The sequence below is a fragment of the Gavialis gangeticus genome, unplaced genomic scaffold (assembly GCF_001723915.1).
Source record: "Gavialis gangeticus isolate Ggan-Ray unplaced genomic scaffold, GavGan_comp1, whole genome shotgun sequence".
NCBI classification, from domain to species: Eukaryota; Metazoa; Chordata; order Crocodylia; family Gavialidae; genus Gavialis; species Gavialis gangeticus.
In genome coordinates, this window is record NW_017729029.1 from 79,642,069 (window position 1) to 79,663,773 (window position 21,705).

The 21,705-nt window shown below is 41.4% G+C and overlaps 1 protein-coding gene across 1 annotated transcript in view; it reads right to left on the reverse strand.

Moving 5' to 3' along the window:
- Nucleotides 1-21,705, reverse strand: part of GLRA3 (glycine receptor alpha 3) — a 136,525-nt gene that overhangs the window by 19,884 nt on the left and 94,936 nt on the right. Inside the window, exon 5 of the mRNA XM_019521066.1 lies at nucleotides 6,114-6,251. Within this exon, the coding sequence (XP_019376611.1) occupies nucleotides 6,114-6,251 (138 nt within the window). The remainder of the gene's footprint in view (nucleotides 1-6,113; nucleotides 6,252-21,705) is intronic.

The window sequence follows — 21,705 nt, forward strand, 5'->3', positions numbered from 1 at the left end:
AGAAATCTGTGGAAGGCAAGCACTTTTTTTAATGAAAGATATCATTTAGCTGAGAACCTAGTTTTCTGCTGAAATATATTCTCAATGGAAAATATTCAAGTATCCTTCCTAATTATTATTTCACATAGCTTCAGCATCAACTTAAGAGTAATCATGTAATCATTTTAAAGGGTGGGATGTGGAAAGATAATGCCAAGAACAGAGGAATCAGGTCTTTTGTGTTTTGAGAAGGTCAGCAGCCTAACTGCTCTTTCTGTCTTTGACAATCTCCTATTTATGCTCTAGTAGGGCTAGGGTGCTGTTGTAGCCATGATGGTAAAGGAAATGTGTGACAGGCAAGGAGATTTTGTGATACCTTTTATTGGACTAGCTGCGTACTTGGGAGAGCTGTTGGACTAGCTTTGGGCATCAGGTGTCCTTCCTTAGGTCTTCCTGAGGTGCTTAGACCTCAGGACAGGAACTTGGTGCCCAGAAGTCTATCCAATAGGCCACCTAACTACTTGGTTCAATACAGGGTATCATAAAAAGTCCTTACCTATTTATGCTTTGGATGATTGCTTTAACTGAGTATTACTTCACAAAAAAACTAGCATATGCTTTTTTTCTGCAGGTGGATCAACAGTGACACAAATTTAGCTGAACACGGGCCACATCTACATGAGACTCTAACTGCACAGTAGCCCGATACTGCTGCACAGTAGCATTGTGTGGCAAAACCTGGAATGTGATACTACTATGCAGTAGAATCATAGAATCATAGAAAATCGGGATTGGAAGGGACTTCAGGAGGTCCCTTATTGTCCAGAGGGGATCTGTTGGCTGTTTACAAACTCACCAGGGGGGACCAGAGGAAATTGGGTGAGGCTCTGTTCCCCCAGGCACCACCAGGGGTTACTAGGAATAATGGCCCCAAATTGTTAGAGACAAGGTTCAGGCTGGACATCAGGAGACATTACTTTACAGTTAGGGCTGCCAGGCTCTGGACTGGACTCCCAAGGGAGGTGGTGCTCTACCTTGGGGGTCTTAAAGAGAAGGCTGGACAGATATTTGGCTGGGGTGTTAACACCCCACACTCGTTCCTGGCTGGGGCAGAGGGTCAGACCTGATGATCTGTTTAGCTCCCTTCTGACCCTAACCACTATGAAACTAACCCCCTGCTCAAAGCAGGACCACCTCCAATTAGATCGTTGCATCCAGGACTTTGTCTAGCTGTGCCTTAAAAACCTCCAAGGATGGAGATTCCACCACCTCTCTAGGTAACCGGTTGCAGTGCTTCACCACCCTCCTAGTGCAAGAGTTTTTTCCTAATATCTAACTCAAACATTCAGACTATTGATCCTTGTTCTGTCATCTGTCACCACTGAGAATAGTCTAGCTCCATCTTCTTTGGATCCACCCTTCAGATAGTTAAAGGTTGCTATCAAATCCCCTCTGTCTTCTTTTCTGCAGACTAAATAAACCCAGTTCCCTCAGCCTTCTCCTCATAAGTCATGTGCCCCAGCCCCCAAACCATTTTTGTCACCCTCTTCTGGATTCTCCCCAACTTCCCCACATCCTTTCTATAGTGGGGGATCCAAAACTGTACACAGTTCTTCAGATGTGGCTTCACTGGTGCTGAATAGAGCAGAATAATCACTTCCCTTGTTCTGCTGGCAATGCTCCTACTAATGCAGCGCAGTATCCCATTAATCTTCTTGGCAACAAGGGCATACTTCTGACTTATATCCATCTTATTGTCCACTGTCACTCACAGGTCCTTTTCTGCACAGGTGTTGCTTAGCCAGTCAGCCCCCAGGCTGTAGCAGTGCATGGGATTCTTCTGTCCTAAGTGCAGGATGTTGCACTTGTCATTGTTGAACCTCATGAGAATTATTTTGGCCCAATCCTCCAATTTGTCTAGGTCACTCTGAATCCTAACCCTACACTCAAGTGTACCCCCTACACTCTACTGTACTCCCTAGCTTGGTGTCATCTGCAAACTTGCTGAGAGTGCAAGCCATCCCACCTTTCAGATCATTAATGAATATATTGAACAAACTGGCCCCAGGATTGATCCCTGGGGCACTCCACTTGATATCCTGCAGGTTAGACACTGACCCATTGATTGCAGCCACACAACACTCCAGACAGCTTTCTATTCAGCATACAATCCATTCAGCCAATCCATGCTTCCTCAGCTTGCTTGCAAGAATGCTGTGGGAAACAGTATCAAAAGCCTTGCTGTTTTCCCTGCATTGACTGTTCTTGCATAGTATTAGGTTACTGTGTAGTAGCATCAGAAAAAGACGTTCATCAGCACTACTGCACAATAACTTGGGTTACTGTGCAGTCATTTAGTACTTGTTTATTAGGGCTGTGTGAAGCTTCAGTCCCTGATTCAATTCAGTGGAGATTCGACGCAATTCAGTGGACAAATCTCTGAAACCAAATTGAATCAGAGGACCCTTTAATCTCTCTGAATTGAATCAGAACCCTCTGAATCAATTCAGAAAGTTTTGGCGATTTGGACATAGACACAGCTTTAAATATTTTTTCTACATACCTCTAGGTAGCAGATGGCTTGTGAATGCTGTGATGCTGCGGCGCATGGAGAAGCCCACAGAAGCACTGGGGGCTCCCCAGTGTGCTCAAAAGCAGACTTGGAAGTGGACCAGAAGCACTTCCAGTCCACTTCTGGGTCTGCTGGGGAGAGTGCAAGGGGGGCCCCCTGCACTCCCCTGGCTTGGTAACTGGTGCCTCCTGGGTCTGGAGGGGCACCCAGGGTCCCCCCACGACTGATTACTGAGCCGGGAGGTGTGGGGAAGTCCCCAGTGCACTCCCCAGTGGACCCAGAACTGGACCGGAAATACTTCCCTTCCGCTTCTGGGTTAAGCGTGCAGGGGAGCATCCCCCCATGCTCCTGGGGGACGCTCCATCCACCCCAGCATCACAGCATTCATGAGCCATGCCAGTACTTTGAGGTATGTAGAAAAAACTTTTAAAGCTGTGTCTATGTCCGAATTGCTGATTCTCCAAATCGGCATCGAATCTTCAGATTTGGATTCAGCTGAATTGAATTGGGGACGGTGATCCGAATCAACGAATTGAATCATTGTCCCTGATTTAGGCCGAATCCAAATCCAAACTGAATAGGGCCCATTTCGCACATCCCTATTGTTTATACAAGTACTAAATGACTGTGCAGTAATGACTGCACAGTCAGCATCTTGTATATACATGGCCACTGTCGGCAAAGTGAATAGGAAAGAGTTTTTCACCAAATCTCAGCGTACTAAACCTAGGGAGCACCCACTAGAGCTATAGCAGGAGACAGGTTTAAAACAAACAAGAGAGTACCTTTTTATGCAACACACAGTTATCTTGTGGAACTCATTGCCATAGGAGACTGTAGCAACAGATAGTATAGCAAGGTTCACCAAGGGACTAGACAAATTAATGGATGATGGATTCATTAATAGTTATTAAACAGAATAGTCAAGAATGTGTGGCAGTGGACTGATCATTCTAAAATTATGAAGAATGTGAATGAAGCAAATAGGGAACTGTTATCTACAAAGTTCCAGAATACAAGAACCAGTGGCTACATACTGAAAGGTTTGAAACAAACAAGAGGAAGTACTTTCTACCAAGCACACAGTTAACTTTTTGAATTCATTGCTACAGGAGACTGTAGAGGCAGATACTACAACCATTTTCAAAAATGGATTAGACAAATTCATGGAGGACAGGTTCACTGAGAACTATTACATAGAACAGTTTGGGGGCCAGGGGGGTATCTTCTGACATTCCCCATACCAATGATGGTTGAGGCCATGGGATGGGTTATATTAGACATGCCTTACATATATTCTTTCTCTATGGCATATACTACTGTCATGGTCAGAGACGGTATACAGAACTAGCTGGACACAGGATGAATGCCTTATGTTCCTGTGTTTTAAATGGAAGCAGTTTGCAGTAATAGTTTTCACTTAGGGACATTTTTGCTTGCAAGGTTTATAGAAGTGTTATTTAGGTAGGGTGGTGCCGTTTTTTGTTTTTTTCAGCATTTGGTATCTATGGCTAGACTTATGATTGCATGTGTTGTGTGGAGGCTCAGGAAGGAGCATGTGTGTTTGTAGGTGGTAGATGTAGGTAAAAGCAAAGCTGTATTTATAATTTAAAAATGTATGAGGATGAAAGATGGATTTTCTGGTTACTATGGTTGCATTGCTAGGGTATGCAGTATTCCCATTCACGATTCTCCTAATCTATTACTGGTCAAAGTGGTACACAGAACCAAAGGGTGGGAGCTTTAATGTTTTTGTCCCACGACATTAATTATATTTGTTCTAGTTTGTTACTAGTACCATTACATTTCTAGGCACAGATGGCACTCCTAGGCATTTCAAGGCATAAACGAGACATACATAGGTCCATTTTCATGGTGAAATTTCACCACATTCATTCCACAGGCTGACTACTGATTATGCTATTTCTAGTATGTCTAAAAAAGAGAAGAAAGAAGCTATATATTTTGTGCTGTAACTAAATTTAAACAGAAATAATAACTGAGCACTTTCTGCATGCTATCTGTAGTCACTCAGCATCTTTTTAATAATCCATTTATTTTACTCTGTATGCCTGAGTGAAAGATACTAGATTTCAAAAATCATGATTAATTTTTCTACAGCATGTTTCTTAATGGAGTATCAGTGCACAGAATCACATTACAAGTGCCTGACATAAACAGTGTGTCCTCAAGCACAAACTGCACATAAGTGATTGCAGATTAGCATAACATTATGAAAGAAAAAGGAACACTTGTGGTTGTTGTTTCTTTTGCCATCATCTTTTACTTCCCACACAACATTTGATAATCATGATGTTGAATGTAGAAGAAAAAAGAAAGACAAAGGGTGCAAGGATTAAAACAGTAAAAACAAAAACTTCTCCCAGTTTTATGGAATGAACTCCAGATTCAAGGCAAACAAAAAATAAAGCATCCAGGCTAGATCGTGGCCCATGAGAAGTGTCACAGAAGGTGCAGTCTGGAGGCAAGGAAGGAAAGGTGCCTTTCAGTTATGCTTGTGCTGTCCAGGTTCTGACTGTGATGGTGACTAGTGTAGCCCCAGAGTAAAGCAGCTGCTTTAATTTACAGAGAACTTCCAACAGCCTGCATACCTGCATGGTGGAATTCTCCATTGATTTGTTACCTTGCATTTACAGCTCCCTGTACACCTTTGCTTACTGGGAAACGTATGCAGGCCAGGTGCAAGGGGAGGGGGGCAGTCTGACTGCCCCTCTATATTATAATTTAAATATTGAAGAACTAGTTTTGTCCTAATTCATTCTCTGTATGTATGATCTGCAATATTAGAAACCGAACTAAAATATTCTCTCTTTCATTGTTTAATACTGTTTCTGTCTGAACTAAAACAGTGCAAAACAGAGATTAGAGAAAGAGGTAGCTGGTTGGACTTCCTGGACACTATGGGTGACTGCCTATACATGTGCAGGCAGGCTGCTCCGACATGGTGTAATTAGAGTGCAGTGGAGCAGACTCGATTAATTGAGTCTGCTGGAGCATGGTAATTACTGCATTTCAACAGACTCTCGCATCACGTGTATCAGTGTCTCTACGCTGAAAAGTAGTAGTGGGGGCACTTTAACTAAAGCTCGAATGAGTTTTAAAGTACCCCCGTTGCCATTCTTCAGCATGGGAACACTGATACATGTGACGCTCAGGGTGCTTTTAATTAGAGTGGCTCCCAGAGCACATGTATGAACACCCAAAGGTCTTCCAGTTTGTTTTTAGTGAGAAATGCTACGTAACAGTTTTAAGTCAATAAACCTTTTTACAGTTACAATGTTCTGCTCCTGCAGAAATCGCATACAGGACATAAAGTTCTTGATAATTGAAGTATTTCAAGTCTGCCTGTGTGTCTGTCCATCCATCTTCTCAAGTACCTGGCAACAGTTTAGTATCATCATGTCAATTATTTCAGAGCACATTATTCTGTGAAACAAACATAAGTGTTATAATCTTTAGATGTATTCAATGATTTATTAAGAATAACAGAAAGTTGCAGCTGCTGTCTTTCCAGTTGTAGTGGACTAGAAAACTCTCCTACCTGTGTTGTAGTTTTTGGTGCAATAACATAAATCTTTCTCTTCTTTCAACAGAAACTGTGGCAGAGTGAGTCCTTCTGCTACTTGTACAGCTCCTGTTTCTTGCCATTCAAAAATGAGATCATTCATGGTGTATCCAACTAGGAAAAAATACAACCCATGTCTACTTCTAATTTAAAAATGCAGGTGATACACCTAATATTTATGTCCTATAAATGACATAGAATGAGAAAATATAATGGGCCCCAATGTACCACTCAAAGAAAGTACATCACCATTCATTCTCAGACTTGCAGATCTAGGCTGATAAAGTTATGGGGGTCCTTTATGAAAACAGAAAGCTGAATTAAGAGTGGGATTTTAAAAAGGTTCAAAAGAAGCAGGAAGGCTAACTCCCCGAGTCATTAAGACAAGTACACTTATATTTTGCAAAGGTATTGAGTTGTTTGATAGTGCATTATACAGAGTTTCTTCTCTAGATCTAAATTACCTGGAAGCAATTTAGGGTCAAGTCCTGCAAAAAGAACCATATAGATGGATTCTTACAGTTCTTTTTGTTGGATTGAGGCCATATCTACTTTGAAAATGTATTTTATTTTTGCATTAGCTTCAAAGAAAAATAGAATTGCATTATTTGATGATGTGATGACATAAGGCTGAAAGGGAACATAACATTAATATCCAGATTTCTGCATGACTAGATGTCTACCCCTAAGGCTGTACTGATATTATGTTTTTATATAAATTAATGTTATACTTGTAGCATCAGGAAGAGTAGTTTTTTAATTTGGTGCATGTAGTTGTTTGTATAGAATTAGTACTGTAAAAACCAGCATCAGAACTAGACAGTAGAAATACTAACCAAGAACTAGACTCTGGCTTAGGTAAATGCTCACATTGATAATGAATGACACAGGTTAGGGAGAGAAATTACACATAAACCAGTATAAGTGATCAGAAACCGGTTCAAATCCGTAACACAACAGAAGTTCATTGCACATAAACCGCTTTCAAAATGGCTGAAACAACAGGTTTAAAATAAACCTGTAGGGATGCAGTGTCAGACTTAACTGATTTAGGTTAAATCGGTTTATTCAAATTTTGTCCAAGATCCTCTTCAGATTCAAGTTCACTCACAGTCTCCCTGCATCTCAGGATTCTTTTCACCTCCCCCGCAACTCCTCCCCCTCGAGGGTGGGTGGGCTAGCTTTGGCTAAAGCTGTCTGCTCTAGCCAAGCAGGGAGGTATGTTCTAGCACCCTCTCTTCCCCCAGCTCCTGGTCTGGGCCACTGCAGGCATGTGGCTGCAATTCAGAAATCAAAAGTAAATGTCTGTTCACTTGCTTATCAGTTCAATCTATGAAGTTTAAACAAACCTGCAAAGATCGAATTGATTCAGCCTTTGGCTTTCTGACTGCCTGTGCTTAGCCATAGGAACCATATATGCAGACACACTTTGCTTAATAGCAGCTTGCATCCCGCTGGGGAAATCTTGCCCATGCAAAACACCAGTGTTACCTGTCTGAAAGGAAATGGGAAGGGGTAAGTGAGTTTTGGCCATGGCCCTTTTGTCCCCTCTCTTCGCCATACTGCTTCCTTTGTGCACACACTGGCTGGACACTAATCTATAAGTAGGCTGTACCTTCCCTTCAAGCTACTGCTCTAACATGCAAGCTTCAAAAGCTACTAGGAGGGGTTATCTACAGTGTACTATGCTCCAGAACATCTCCTGGGCACAAGGCAGAAAATGTCTCCATATTTTCTGTTTGAGCAGCTACCTGGAATTCACCTGCTTTTGCTTCACCTGCTTCCTTCAAGTTTGAAATGAATTAAAGGGTAAGCTTGTCCAAAGTCTAATACCCTGAATGGGACATTGCAACTAGATTCCAGATCCAAATGCCACAAGTGTCCCTTAGTGATAGAATAGGTAAAACCACCAGGACATTGGTATTCAAAATTCATACCTACATCTGAATTATGTAGCTTTAGTACATCTGTGCTCTTTGCTGTTTTAGCATGTTGCCTGAAGAATTAGGTACAAGAATGCTGATGGTCTGTGTAGACTTAGTCAGTGAGAACTGGAAAGCACTTTCTATCTTTATTACCAAATTAATGTTCACAACTCTCCTAAAGGGTAACCCCTTCTGTCTGAAACACTGAACTTCAGTCTATATAATAGAACTCCTCTGTTAAGCTGCTTAATGCATGAGAAAAATCCATGGGCCTTCTCCCCTGCACAATTCAATTACCTCATTATGCCTTGTCTGTGTCTACATGTATAAAATCTTTTTGTAGTGCACTGAAACCCTGAGTTCACCAGTGAAGAGAATATGCCTGAGACAAGCCTGCATTCTGTGTGACCTGGCCATATTTCATAACTTAAATTCAGGGTTTCCAACCTTTTCAAATAAGTGTACCCCTTCTGACTCAAAGTTTCAACTCCTGTACCCCCTTATTTTTTTCTTATTTTCAAAGGGGATGCAGACTGAGACCCCCACAGTGATGGAGGGAATGGGGCTGGGGCAGGTGTTGCACAGCCAGGGCAGGGTGGGTGTGGGATGGAGCCATGAGCAGCTTGTCTGGAGGGTGTGGTGGGAGTGGCTTCTGCTGCTGCATGCACCCCAGGAGGGCATGGGGGTTGCATGCCCCTGGATCTGAGTATGGGGCAGGCTGGGGCCATGGCAGCACTGGGCTCTTCCCAGCAGGAGGCTGGGCCGGGCTGTGCTCAGGGCAGGCAGTGGTGGCACTGGGAGCAGGGTTACAGTAGGGCCTGCAGCCACTCCAGAATTCTCTGTAGCCTCCCCCCCCCCAGCATTGGTAAGAGGCAAACTAAGGGAATGTGTCAGGGAAGCCGCCACCACTGCACCCTGGGGCACACTCCATCCCTGCCCACCTACCTATGTGTACCCCCTACAGTTTTTCTAAGTACCCCTGGGGGTATACCTACCCCTGGTTGACAACACCTGCTTTAACTGAATCAGCTTAAGACAGTTTGCTCTACTTTGCAACCGTTGCTTTCCTTGTGTTAAGTCTTATACTAACACAAGTATTTTATTTACCCTTCACTGGGTTTGGAGCAGTCTGCTGAAACTGAAATCATAACATTTTAAGTTGTCATATTGTCTCCATGTTTAAGAATAGGTGTGGTGTAGAGTTAATTTAAATCTTTCATTAAATAAAAGTGGCAACATTCTTATATCCCTGCATTGTTGTACGATACATGACATTCCATGCTATACCCAGCTTTAAAATACACCACTGACTGCCCTATACTATGAAATCTTGAAGTATGTATAACTCTTATCAATTTTTGCATGCATTCAGATGAAAGCAGCTGTGTGTAAAACAGATTATCATTTGAAGCATGTAGATTATAGCCAAGAGAAATATCCCCTGAGTAAAAGTCACTGAACTGACAAGAAACAACTGCTGTGTCAAAATGTGTTTCACTAAATCACATTCATTCATTTATAATGTTAGTTTGTAACTGTAATTGCCTACCCAGATCACAGTTTTCCTATGATACCATTTATTTTCAATATTAACACAATCTGCCAAACTTTGATATGGTATATTTATCATAATTTGTTTCTGTTAAAATATAAAAATTACAGTGCTGACATTTTCAAATAGCACAAATTTAGTTTTGAAGATCGACATTATATTTTTGCACTAAAACACAAACAGGTGTTAGTAGAATTGAGTCTAAGTAAAAGGAATCTAAAATGGTATCACGCATGTTTTCTTCTAACCTCCTATATAACCCGAACAACTCTGTTATTTTAGAATCACCCCTTTCCCCTTCCCACTTACTAAATGTGTTTTTTTTTACTTGCTACCACTAAACTTGACCTGCTAAGTTAAGGAAATATATAATGGTGTCACAAGAGTAGGAAGATGTAAGTTATACCATCTCTGACTCTAAAGCTAGGGACAGAAGTTACACATAAACCAGTATAAGTGATTATAAACTGGTTGAGATCTGTAACAAACCAGAAGTTCAGTGCACATAAACCACTTTCAAAATGGCTGAAACCAGTTTAAGATAAAGCTGTAGGGATGTAGTATCAGACTTAACTGATTTAGGTTAAATCAGTTTATTGAACTTCTGTCCCAGTTCCCCTTCAAATTCAAGTTAATTCACAGGCCCCCAGCATCCCAGGATGCTTTACACCTCCCCTGCAACCCCCACCCCTTGCAGGGTGAGTGGGCTAATCTTGGCTCAAGCTGTCTGCTCCAGCCAATCAGGGAGGTGTGCTCTAGCACCCCCTGGAGTATAGCCTGAACCACTGCAGGCATGTGGCTGCATTTCCAGAATCAAAATTAATGTCTGTTCACTTGCTTATCAGTTCAATCTACTTAGTGTAGGCTAACCTGTGAAGATTGAATTGATTCAGCTTTAGGCTTTTTGACTGTCTGTACTTAGCCTGTGAGATTAATCTGTGTTTTGATTTTTGCTTAGTGAGGAATTGCTACCTTGGTGTGCATTGCTTTAACAAAGAATATTCTTCACTTTTAAAAATGAATAAATACACTCCCCTTATGCTTGTTTCCCGTAAAAATTCCATTTACTATATAATTCTTCTAAGTCAGTATAGCTCCAAAATTCAGAGTAAAAAAGTAACAGGAAAGGAGGATCTAGCATCACTTGTGGACATGAAGCAGAAAATAGTCAGACAGACCATTTGTAAGTCCTAAGTTAATTGTACAATAGCAAATCTGATCCATTGAGTTAAAACCCCCAAGCCATATTTTTCTTAGAACTTCTTGCAGAATGAGCAGTACTGTGAAAGAGCTGAGTTTATGATAATGCTGAAAGGATTCCTGCATTTTAGTGTTTTTTGTGAAGAACTGTTGAAATGATAAAGGAAATACAGTACATCATAATAGTGGTAACATAGTGGTGTGTGTATTGTATATAACTTAATTTGTGATGGATCATATTCTTTCTTGTGATAGCAGAACTATAGTATATACATAGCAATTGGCATTAAGAAAATCTACACTTAGAATGGCCAGTTGCTCACATTCCAGATGAGTACTCTAACCACAGAGCTGCTGGATATAATGGGAAAAGGTACTATTATTTCTTCCCCTATGACTTTGTTGGCCAGTTCATTCTGGTAGGTGAGATCTGAGACTGCCAACTCATTCAGGCTTTACAGATGAGGCAGGGGAATGTCAAGTTTGTGAGTGCTGTTGAGGTTAAACTGATGAGCAGCCAAATTTGTGAGGACCTGGGTGGCACCCAAGGAGAGGTTTCAAGGATCTAATAAAGTACTTAAAGAAAATTAAAGACCAGATCCACAAAAGCATGAAGGGCCACCACTAGAATTAAGGTGCTCCAGTCCAAACGAGTGATAAACTGCTTAACCTCTTTGAAGTCTAAGAGACTACAAGCGCTTATGTTTACCCTAGATGTAGGGTACATCTGTACATGCCCAGAACTGCCAGTATCCTTGTAGGCCTCAGGGCCTTCCTCATGCCTATCCATATTTGGGATCCACAAAGTAGTCATCCTTGTTCTTAAGTCATCAGAGAGGATCTGATAGATGTGTTCTCAGAGCATGCCTAAAACATGCATCTAACAAATACAAAACATAGTAACCACTGACCCTTTCTTTCAAATACATAGCAGGAGAGGATAGAGGGTTTATAATAGCCTAGAGGTTATAGTAATTACCCAGGGTGTAGAAGCCCTGAATTCTGATCGTTGCTCCTGATGCTGTTTCTGTATTTTTATCCAACATAAAATGCATAAGCAGTTCTGGGAGGAGCAGGGATTGACTTATATGTCCTATCATGGGGTGGAGGGGAGGTGTATGCAGGTATAAAAATGTTAATTAAGAAATGCTTAGGCTAAGTTCTTTGGAGCATGGCCCAAACACAGAATAATAGGTCTTAGTCTATGACAGTGTCCTAGACACTGCTGCAGTGCTACTTTTGTGGATGTGGGCTTCAGGTCTCTGTGGGCACATCTACAGGAGACCTTTACTGTGGAGCCAACTAATTAGCTCCACAGTAAAATGTCACCATCTACATGTGCAGTCCTATTAGGTCACAGTAGACTAATAAACACCACTGCAGGGTAGTCTTGCTAAACACAAGTACCACCCTGAGGTGGCGGTGCTTCGTGCACCGCAGTGCACATGTAGACAGTGACGGGGCTAGCTGGGGCTGGAGGGTGCTTCAGTGCAGGGCTAGCCAGCAGGAAGCCCGTGCACTGAAGCACCCTCATTCCTCAGCCAACTCCTTCACAGCACATGGATCCCAGTCAGAGCGGCCCAGGCTGGCAGGCTGACTCCCTGGGGGTATGCATTAATTACACATGTAAACATGCCCTGTGTGTACCTCAAGTCCTGGCACAAAGTCATTCAGGGTGTGATAAGATCTGATCCCTGATCTCAACAACTGCATCCCTTGTCAAGCCCCATGTGCCCCATGGGGATTTAGAGATCAGATCCCAGTTGTGCCATTACTACTTGCCAGTGCAGGGGAAGCACAATCCTGACCCCTCCCACTCTCCAGTACCCAGCAAGTTGAAAGCTGGGTGTCTGCAGCCAGGTGTAAAATGATGCAGTCTTGAGACTGGGACTGACTGTTTGTTAGTCTGATTGTTAGCTCTGCTTAGCTGACTGTTAGTCTTAGGCCTGGGACCTCAGTGCAGCCTGTTTTAGGTTCCAGTGAAGTTCTGGGACTGGGACCACCAATCAGGTCCCAGCATACTGGGACCCTAGGATCAGGGAACCTCTTACTAATCCTGAGGTCCCCATGGATGGGATGTTCCAAGTGCCACAACTACATGGGCACCAGAATGAGCCTTGCTCCTCAGCCACTGCCAGCCAATGTGACTTGATACCCTATCCTGATGAGCTCACCTTGACTTGGCACCCTGAAAATAGTAGGGTTCTGCCTATGTGGGGCTGTACCACACAGTTGTCAGCCTGCTGACATGAAGGAGCTATCAACAAAGCCCAATCAGGCTACATGGTGGGAAGCCTGCCACATTCAATTTAAGTTGTGATGGGAACCAAACAGAAAAAAATTACATGTTTGTGGAATAATTTTGTGACTGATTTCCTGTTGTCATGCTATTGCCCAAACATGTGGCTGCATTACTATTTAAGACAGGTTAATCACATCTTAAGTGTACAATCTGCCAAGATCCCTAGATGCCTAAGTCCAAAAGTTAGATCTTCAAAACCTCTCTTTGGTTTCCAACTACTCTTGCTGCTAAATTAATAATTCTATCCACATATACAGATTAAAGAATACACAGTATTCTTCCAAAGCATTGCCAGTATATTTTTTTACTGTGTAACAAAACTTCTAATTCAGATGGGGCATTATAATTTTAATTGCACTTCTGTATGAATTAGGTCTCTGCTAAAATGTGCTCCTAAAATTATAACAGCAGAAAATTGCCAAAAATTATAAAAGACTACTTTTCTTTTTCACTTTTTTTGTACTTTTGACTATACTTCATATGATTGGTTACACTTTATATACACAGTCTACTTGGTCCTGTGTAATAAGTGAATTAGTTGTGTATTTGTGCAAGTCTTTCACGTAATAATTTGGAGAGAAAATATTTTTAAAATATATGTAAATAGGAGACTGTAAAATTGCAAAAATAGACAGGGGAGCTGGGTATAGGCATAATTCTGAAATCTGCTTTTCACACAGCTTGATGCTTGTATTTGGTGCTAGTATTGTAATTGAAGATGCAATTTAAAGAGAGATGTTGGTCCCTTTTAATAAACAGTTTCAGACAAAAAGGCATGACTAGGCTTTCTTTGTTAAAAAATTCCAACTGTCACACATCTCATAACCCCTAATTGTGAGAGCACAAGTGTTGAAAGAAATCCAGTTGCCATCAGTGAGGCTATCAGGTCATCTAAGCTGGAGCAGACAGCTGTGATGGCAGAGTGGTTAAAAAGCTATTATTGCTGGTCTTTTAATTGCACCCAATGACAGGAAATTCTGACAAAAAAAAATTTAATGAAGCTAATTTCAAGGGGGGGCCATAGTAAGAGCCATTAGCCAAGTGAAGAGAACAAGGAATGGTATGGAAAAATGAGAGATCAGTGTGATCTGTGGTGAGATCTAGAATGTGTGGATGGAGAACCATGACCTTAATGAAATTAATCAAGGAGGTATGAAAAAGTCAGTGGAAGGATGTTGAAGATGGCAGCAGCAGGTCACAGTTTAGGAGGGAAGGTGATTTTTAGCTGCTGTATTTTGAAGAGTGGAAATTAAAATAGTGGGGGCCAGAAAGTGGGAGATAATCCAAGGGAAAACAAGCTGATGGCAATACAGATTTATAACCCCCAGCAACCAACATGCAGCATTCAGTGCTTCTCTCTGTTCATAAGTAATATTTAAAATAGATATTTTTCTTATCAAATGAATTAAATATGCTATTACCTTCTTGCAATTTTTAACTATTTTTTGCAACTGAATACATAATATCATTTCTAATGACACTGATATTTATTTATTTACTATTTGTGCCTGGGTGCCTGAGAAAAATATAAAGAAGGGAATAAAAACCAAAACAATAGAAGGTTAACAGGACTCAGTAAATGCCAGACATGCAGAATTCCATTGATTTCAACTGAAGAGCTATACAACAAATGGTATAACTATATTGACCTGTTCATGAAGCATATTTTGGCTTAGAAGAAAAAAAAAATAGGTTATTTATAGGGCTGGGTGAAACAGCACTGTTTTGTTTTGACTTCCATTTCACCATTTTGAAGGGACAGTGTTTCATTTCACTGTTTTGTTTTGAAGCACTGTTTCATTTTGTTTTGTCGAAACTGTTTCACTGTTTCAATGTTTCGCTCATAAACTATAATGGGGAATTATGAAAATGCCTATTACTTTGTAATTTCTTGCCTGACTTGGATAAAAACAGCAGGGAGAGGCCACAAAGCCTGTCATGTTTCAAGGAGATAGGTGCAGGGGTTTCTGGGAAACTGCACCTCAAGCTGCTGACAAGCAAAACTTGTGACGTGTGACTGTGTGCGTGTGTTAAGGCACACCCTCACTGGTGCTGGGGCCTCTGCATGACATGGTAGTGTGCCCCAGTGAGGTCTCCTCCTCCCCTACAGCCTCATCCTGGTCCATCACTTTAAAGAATAACAGGTAGGTAAGTAGCACAGCAGCACTATCATCTCAGGCAGCCAAACTGTCACAGAGCCTTTCTTTCTTTTTCTGAAGGAGCTTCTTCTCCGGCAGTTTCCAGAGAAATCTCCCTGCCAGCGCCAGCCCTTAGGAGTGCCCAGGGCCCTGCCACCTCCTGGTCAGCTGACTAGGGACAGGTGCTAGGGCTGTAGGTTGTAGCCATGCTGGTTTAAGGACATGACACAGGCAGACAAGGTTCTTTGGGTCAATCTGGTATCTTTTAGTAGACCAACTGCATAGTTGGAGAAATATATCTTAGCAAGCTTTCAGGTTGAAAAACCCTTCGTTAGGCTGAGGAATCACCTGCAGTCAGTGTTTGTGCTCTTCCTGGGTGGAAGGAATAATAAAGAAGCCAGAGGCTGGCGTGCAATGCAGGTAAGAAAGTCAGTCAGTGAAAATGGAAATGGAGGCACTGGGGGATAAGGCTGGGGTGGGGGGAAGTAGCAAGTAAAAGTGGAGAGGTACCTAGGGAGTCAGATGTCCAGCAGGTTCTAGTGTGTCAGCATTCCAATGTCTATATTGAGTCCATGAGTTTTTGTACTTAAGAGGTTGATGAAGTGAAGCTCAGAGGCCTGGCTGTGAAAAGTGGTTTGTAAATTCAAACAAGCACTGAACCTCACTAACGTTATCACCAGAAGCCAACTTCCTACAGCCCAAAACATACCAAATGGATCCAGGCCATGCCATGACAAGACATGCAAAACCTGCCAACAGTACCTCCAGTATGGAGGTATCTTCACAGTACATTAAAAATATGTAGGAGACACCAAGCAACAACCGCACACCAGAATGAGCACACACTGAAAATCTATCAAAGATAAGAACACCCAACTACCTGCCTCCAATCTCTCAGGCCTGGTCCTCAAAGGGAATTTACAAACCATTTTTCTTGTTTTCCAGCTGGTACTTCTTGGGGGTGCATGACCAATGTTGCGGGGTGCATGTGCACTACACCCTATATGCTGCCAATGTGTATTTATGTAATGTATGTACATATTTATGTAATAAATAAAATATATAAATGTATGAAGTATGTGTTCATGAATACATTCTATATTATAATATGCAATATATGCTGTGCTTCCATGCACAGTGAATGGAATGCACACCTTGAGAAAAAGCACAGATTTCTTTTCTGGGGGAAAAGAATCAAAATAGACTAACAAAAAGAAAAAGAGGATTTTAGGGGAGGAATAAATTGAAAGGAAGGAATGAATATAACAATAAAATTAATAGGTATAGAAAGCAAAAGGTATTGAATCCCACTTGCTAGGAACAGGCTAGCAAGTAGGAAATGATAGCCTTTCTCTGATGCTGCTGAGTGGCTGGAAGACACAGCTCAGTAACGGACCCCAAGGCAGAGAGCTCAGTTCAAACAATGCTGCTTTGTATGCTGTTTTTCTGTCCCTCCCCCAGATCACTGGGATTGGAAGGGACCTCAGGGAAGTATGACGGTCACTGGCCAGCTACATATGTCAAGATCAGTCCTTCTACCTCCCTTCTCCTGCTCCCTCTCCTTAGTTTCTGTTTCTCTTTGCTAGCCAACTGAAGCCTTGTAACAAGAATGGATACTCTAAAGTTCTGAACAGACATAACATTTGAAGCACTTCAAAGGGTGAGTGGGCAGATATACACATCCTCTGAAGTACTCCAGAGTAACCACGGATGAAAGCGATCAGAGATAAAGGCATGCAGTGATTCTAGCTTCCCAGCCATAGAAATGGCTCAGTGCATAGAAAAATGTCCACTGGCTGACTAGCCTGTGCTCCCCTTCCCCTGTGGGTGGGATGAGGATAGCAGAGCACTGCTGGATGCCAGAGGCCTGACCAACCCCCTGTTGTGCTCTGTGGATGAAGTACTTCCAAATGCTCTTTCATCCATGGTTACTTTTGGAGTACTTCATAAAATGTGTGCATCTGCTCACTCACCCTTTGAAAAGCTTCAAATGTTGTGCGTGTTCAGAGCCTTAGAGTGTACTTTCCTGTTACAAGCCCACAGTTGACTAGCAAAGGGTTCATCAGCTATGTGTGGGGCACCAGTTTCCTTGGAGGGATGTGGAGAAAAGGTTCTTGCCCATCCTCAGTAATATCTGAAACCAAGAATCATACAAGAAATTGTCCTTTATGGCCTGGGACTGAAGAGAATAATTCCTTTCATACCTTTCTGCCTCCAGAACTAGGAGTCTGGAGACTGAGCACACAAAAGAGTGCTCTTAGCTCAGCAGTTCTGAACCTTTTTCAGTCAAAGTACCCCTTGGTCTCAGACTGAGAATTCATGTACCCCCTTTCAATGGGAAATTAATTTTTTAGGTCCTTCAACCTGTGTTAGACAATGTATGAAATATATCTCATGTACCCCCAGTTCAGAACTGCTGTCTTAGCCTGTCTGACTTTATCTCCCTTCCTCTCCTCCATACCTCCCTGGGACTATTGGACACTTATTGCCAAATATATTTAGCCCTTGTCTTATGAAAGGGTAGGAAACAACTCAAATATGTTTGTAGTGATAAAAAATATATAATTTAGAGATTTACCCTAGATTATAAATTGGGAGATGGTCCATCATTTAGGTGGTAACTATATTTGGTTGGTCAGAGCCAGAATGGGTCTGCAGACATTGTCCACTGCTCCACTATTAAAGTTTTTTTTTCCCATTTGCTGTATGCCTATATTTATTGAACCCATTGATCACTACCCAGCTGATCTAATAAAAGCACCAAGAAACCTTGCTTCTCAGAAAATGTTATATTATACTTACTTGCATGCCACATGCATCTTTCCCTCCCATATTAGTCTCCCAAAATTTGGGTGCATGTCTTAAGTGGAAAAACTGATTTTCTGCCCAGAATAGCAGCAGTGGCATATCTCTACAGTCAATACTGAGGGAATCGATTGACTTCATGGCTCATTAGAATCCTCTTTTTTCTTGCTAATGGCTCTTCACTCAACAGGTGTTAATGGTCCACTTCCCTTTGAAATGGCCTTCATGTTCCCTTAATCAAGTTATCCTTTCTTTGGCAATTTTGCTGAAGAATTTGCTAACTAGCAACTCCTCGTCTCTCTTCTACTTCATAACTCTGCAAACTTTTTTTTTTTTATAGCTGTTTTCAAATTCTAGATTTGCCCCTAGTCTTCAGCAATAGCTACAATAGCAACAGCTATAATTCAGCTTTTGGACAGACAACTAAGAGCTGGTAACAGTTCAGCTGTGAAAGAGTCAGCTTTTGCTTGACCAGGAAAGGGAGAGTGAGTGACCTAAATATTAGGTTGTGCCCCAGATATACTGAAGCATAACTTTGAAAAAGTCTCCTTTTTTCTTTTTTCCTTCATTCTGCCTTCCCAAAAACACTCTACATGGCTTATCTGAGAGGCACCATGTGGTATGCAAGAAAATATGGTAATTTCTGGACCCAGTTTGCTTAAAAATATAACTGATCTCTTTCTTGTGCCCTCTAACCAAAATCAAGACCGTTTTATTCCTGGAACACATAAGCGTTGCCTGTAGCAAATCACAGTATAATGCATTTACCATTCTACAGAAAACTAGGAAAGAGGAGCATAGTAAGTAACAGGGAAGTGCAAAGAGGAAGCTCCAAGGATTCTGTACATATAAATAAGATTTAACTGCATTGGCAGCATCTCTGTTAATAGTTCTTAATTAAAAGTTTGTAAAACTAAACTAACATGGAGTTATGTTTTTTTCACATTACTACTGAACAGGTGCATAATAAAACATGGCAGCAAAATGAGACCTTCAGCAAAGGAGAAAATGTGATTAACAAGCAAACAAAGCAGCATCAAGCAACAGAGCAAACAGGTAGCAAGAAGAAACAAAGATATTCTTTGAGAGAGCTGGATATTCCAGACAAAATGCTCTCAGAAGCATAGAACAAGAGAAAGCCAAAAATGAGTCTGTATTGAGAGGACAAAAATGAGAAAATGCAGGTAATTTTTTTTTTTTTTTTTTTTTTTTATCATCGAGTAAAAATGGATAGGAAGTTATAAACTGGTTAGGGGGGATCAGCAGGTGCTGGGGGAGTCCCCGTTCCCCCGAGCACCGCAAGGAGTGACCAGGAACAATGGTCACAAGCTGGCGGAGGGAAGGTTTAAGTTGGACATCAGGAGGTGCTACTTCACGGTCAGGGCGGCTAGGGTCTGGAACCAGCTTCCATGTGAGGTGGTGCAGGCTCCCACCCTGGGGGTTTTTAAGAGGAGGTTGGATGACCACCTTACTGGGGTTGTTTGACCCCAGTGCTCTTCCTGCCATGGCAAGGAGTCGGACTAGATGATCTGCTCAGGTCCCTTCCGACCCTAGAAACTATGAAACTATGAAGTGAACAAGACCTTTTTGTCAGGACTAATGCCTGAAATATTAGAACAGCTGATAAAGGTGGTCTGATTAGAACTTTGACACCAGACGAAGCAGAACTATAGAGAGGTACTGATTTTTATCCACAACTAAATAGCAAGAAAGGAAATATATACAGATACCAGAGAGCTCAGTTCTGCCTTTGTTTGGAATCATCAAAGATTCCCTAACTAGACAGATAATTATTTGTGATTCTAGCCTGCAGATGAGAGTTTTCAAAGAAGTGAACTCAACCCTACAGAAATACCTGTAAATAGCAATGGCACACAAACTTCCTGTCCTTAGATAGTTTAAGCCATTTAAGTTTAAAATTAAGTTTAAGATTAAGCCACTCTTCTGTGATCAAAAAAAAAGCCAAAACAAATTCTGCCGTAATAAAATCTTTGCCAAAAACATCTTGTCAAAAATATTCTGATCAGCTTTAGTCAGCATGCTGATGTGAGAAAAAAATGTAAAAGGTCTATGTATAATGTATGTGTATACATACACACACTATACATATCTGTATCTCCAAAAAATTATTATTATTATTTAAAGTATGTTATGAAGGACAATACCATATGTAAAAATAAAGGGACGGTTCCCAGCTGCTGAAAGTCAGTTTGGATCTGTAGACCTTAATGAAACTAAGCCATTTTACACCATCTGAGGGGCTGAGCTGTAGGGCTGTGCGAAGCTTCAGTCCTTGATTCAGTTCAGCAGAGATTTGGCCTGATTTGGTGGCCAAATCTCTGAATCTGAATTGAATCAGAGGACCCTTTAACCTCTCCAAATCAAATTGGAACCCTCCAAATTGATTTGGAGAGATTCGGAAAGATTTGGAGATTTGGACATAGAGAGCTTTAAATGTTTTTTTTCTATATATCTCTAGGTAGCAGGAGCTTGTGACTGCTGCGATGTGGGGGTGCATGAAGTGTCCCACAGAAGCAAGGGGGCTCCCCAGCATGCTCAGCAGCAGACCTGGAAGTGGACCAGAAGCACTTTCGGTCCACTTCCGGGTCTGCCAGAGAGGGTGCAGGAGAGCCCCCGGAATCAACGAATCAAATCACTGTCCCTGATTCAGGCCAAATCTGAATCAAATAGGGCTTGCTTTGCATGCCCCTACTGAGCTGTTCCTAGAGTTTTCCCTGTTTTCCAATGCACCAATTATGCTGTACCAACTAAGTGCTACTGTTTTTCATAACTTCTGTAGTAAGATATCTAACCCAAAGAGGAAGAACTGTAAATTACTGATGAAAATCTGAGGATTAAATCATCTGATAGAAATTTGTCCACATAATTTTACCCTAGTCAGACTATTGCATACCCATCTCATCAACACACATACACAGGAAAATGCTCAAGAATCTCTAGAGATTCTAGACAGTAAATGGAAAGAATCTGATTTGACTAGACATTTTCCTTATAGTTCTTCTCATTACAGTGATTTATCGGAGTTCTGCTCTCATTTTTCCCATGTTGAAGAATGATGTTGCTTTGCTGAGTGAATCCAAGCAAATCTTTAGGCATCCTGCTGAGGTAGGAAATACCATCATTTTGACTACAGTGATTTCACTACTTTTCTGCAAGGCAGCCCAAAAGCACGCCTTCAGGAAAGTGAAAACTGAGAACCTGCCAGCAGTTACAGTTCTGAAAGCAAAACATTTGGCAGATCTTTGAACTGTGACCTGAGCAGAAATTATGGAGCAGGTGGAGGATTTGCCAGTTTAACATGAGTGACTCTAAACTCAAGAAATATTTATTATAATTATTAATCATTAATAACTAATTGTTGTAAAATAATGAAAATGAATAAAATAAATATAACATACTGGAAAATGGAATAATAAATTAAGGGCTAAATGAATGAACCAATGAATACAAAAAAAATCTATATCAGGAGAAGATATGCTTAAAAATATTGTGCTATTGCTATTGTGTTCTTCCTTCAGGGGTATAGGATGACTGTGAATCATGAGTGTAGCTGACAGGTCTATGATGCCTAATGATCTACAGGAAAATTAATCTCCGACTCCTTGGGCATCTTTTAAAATGACTT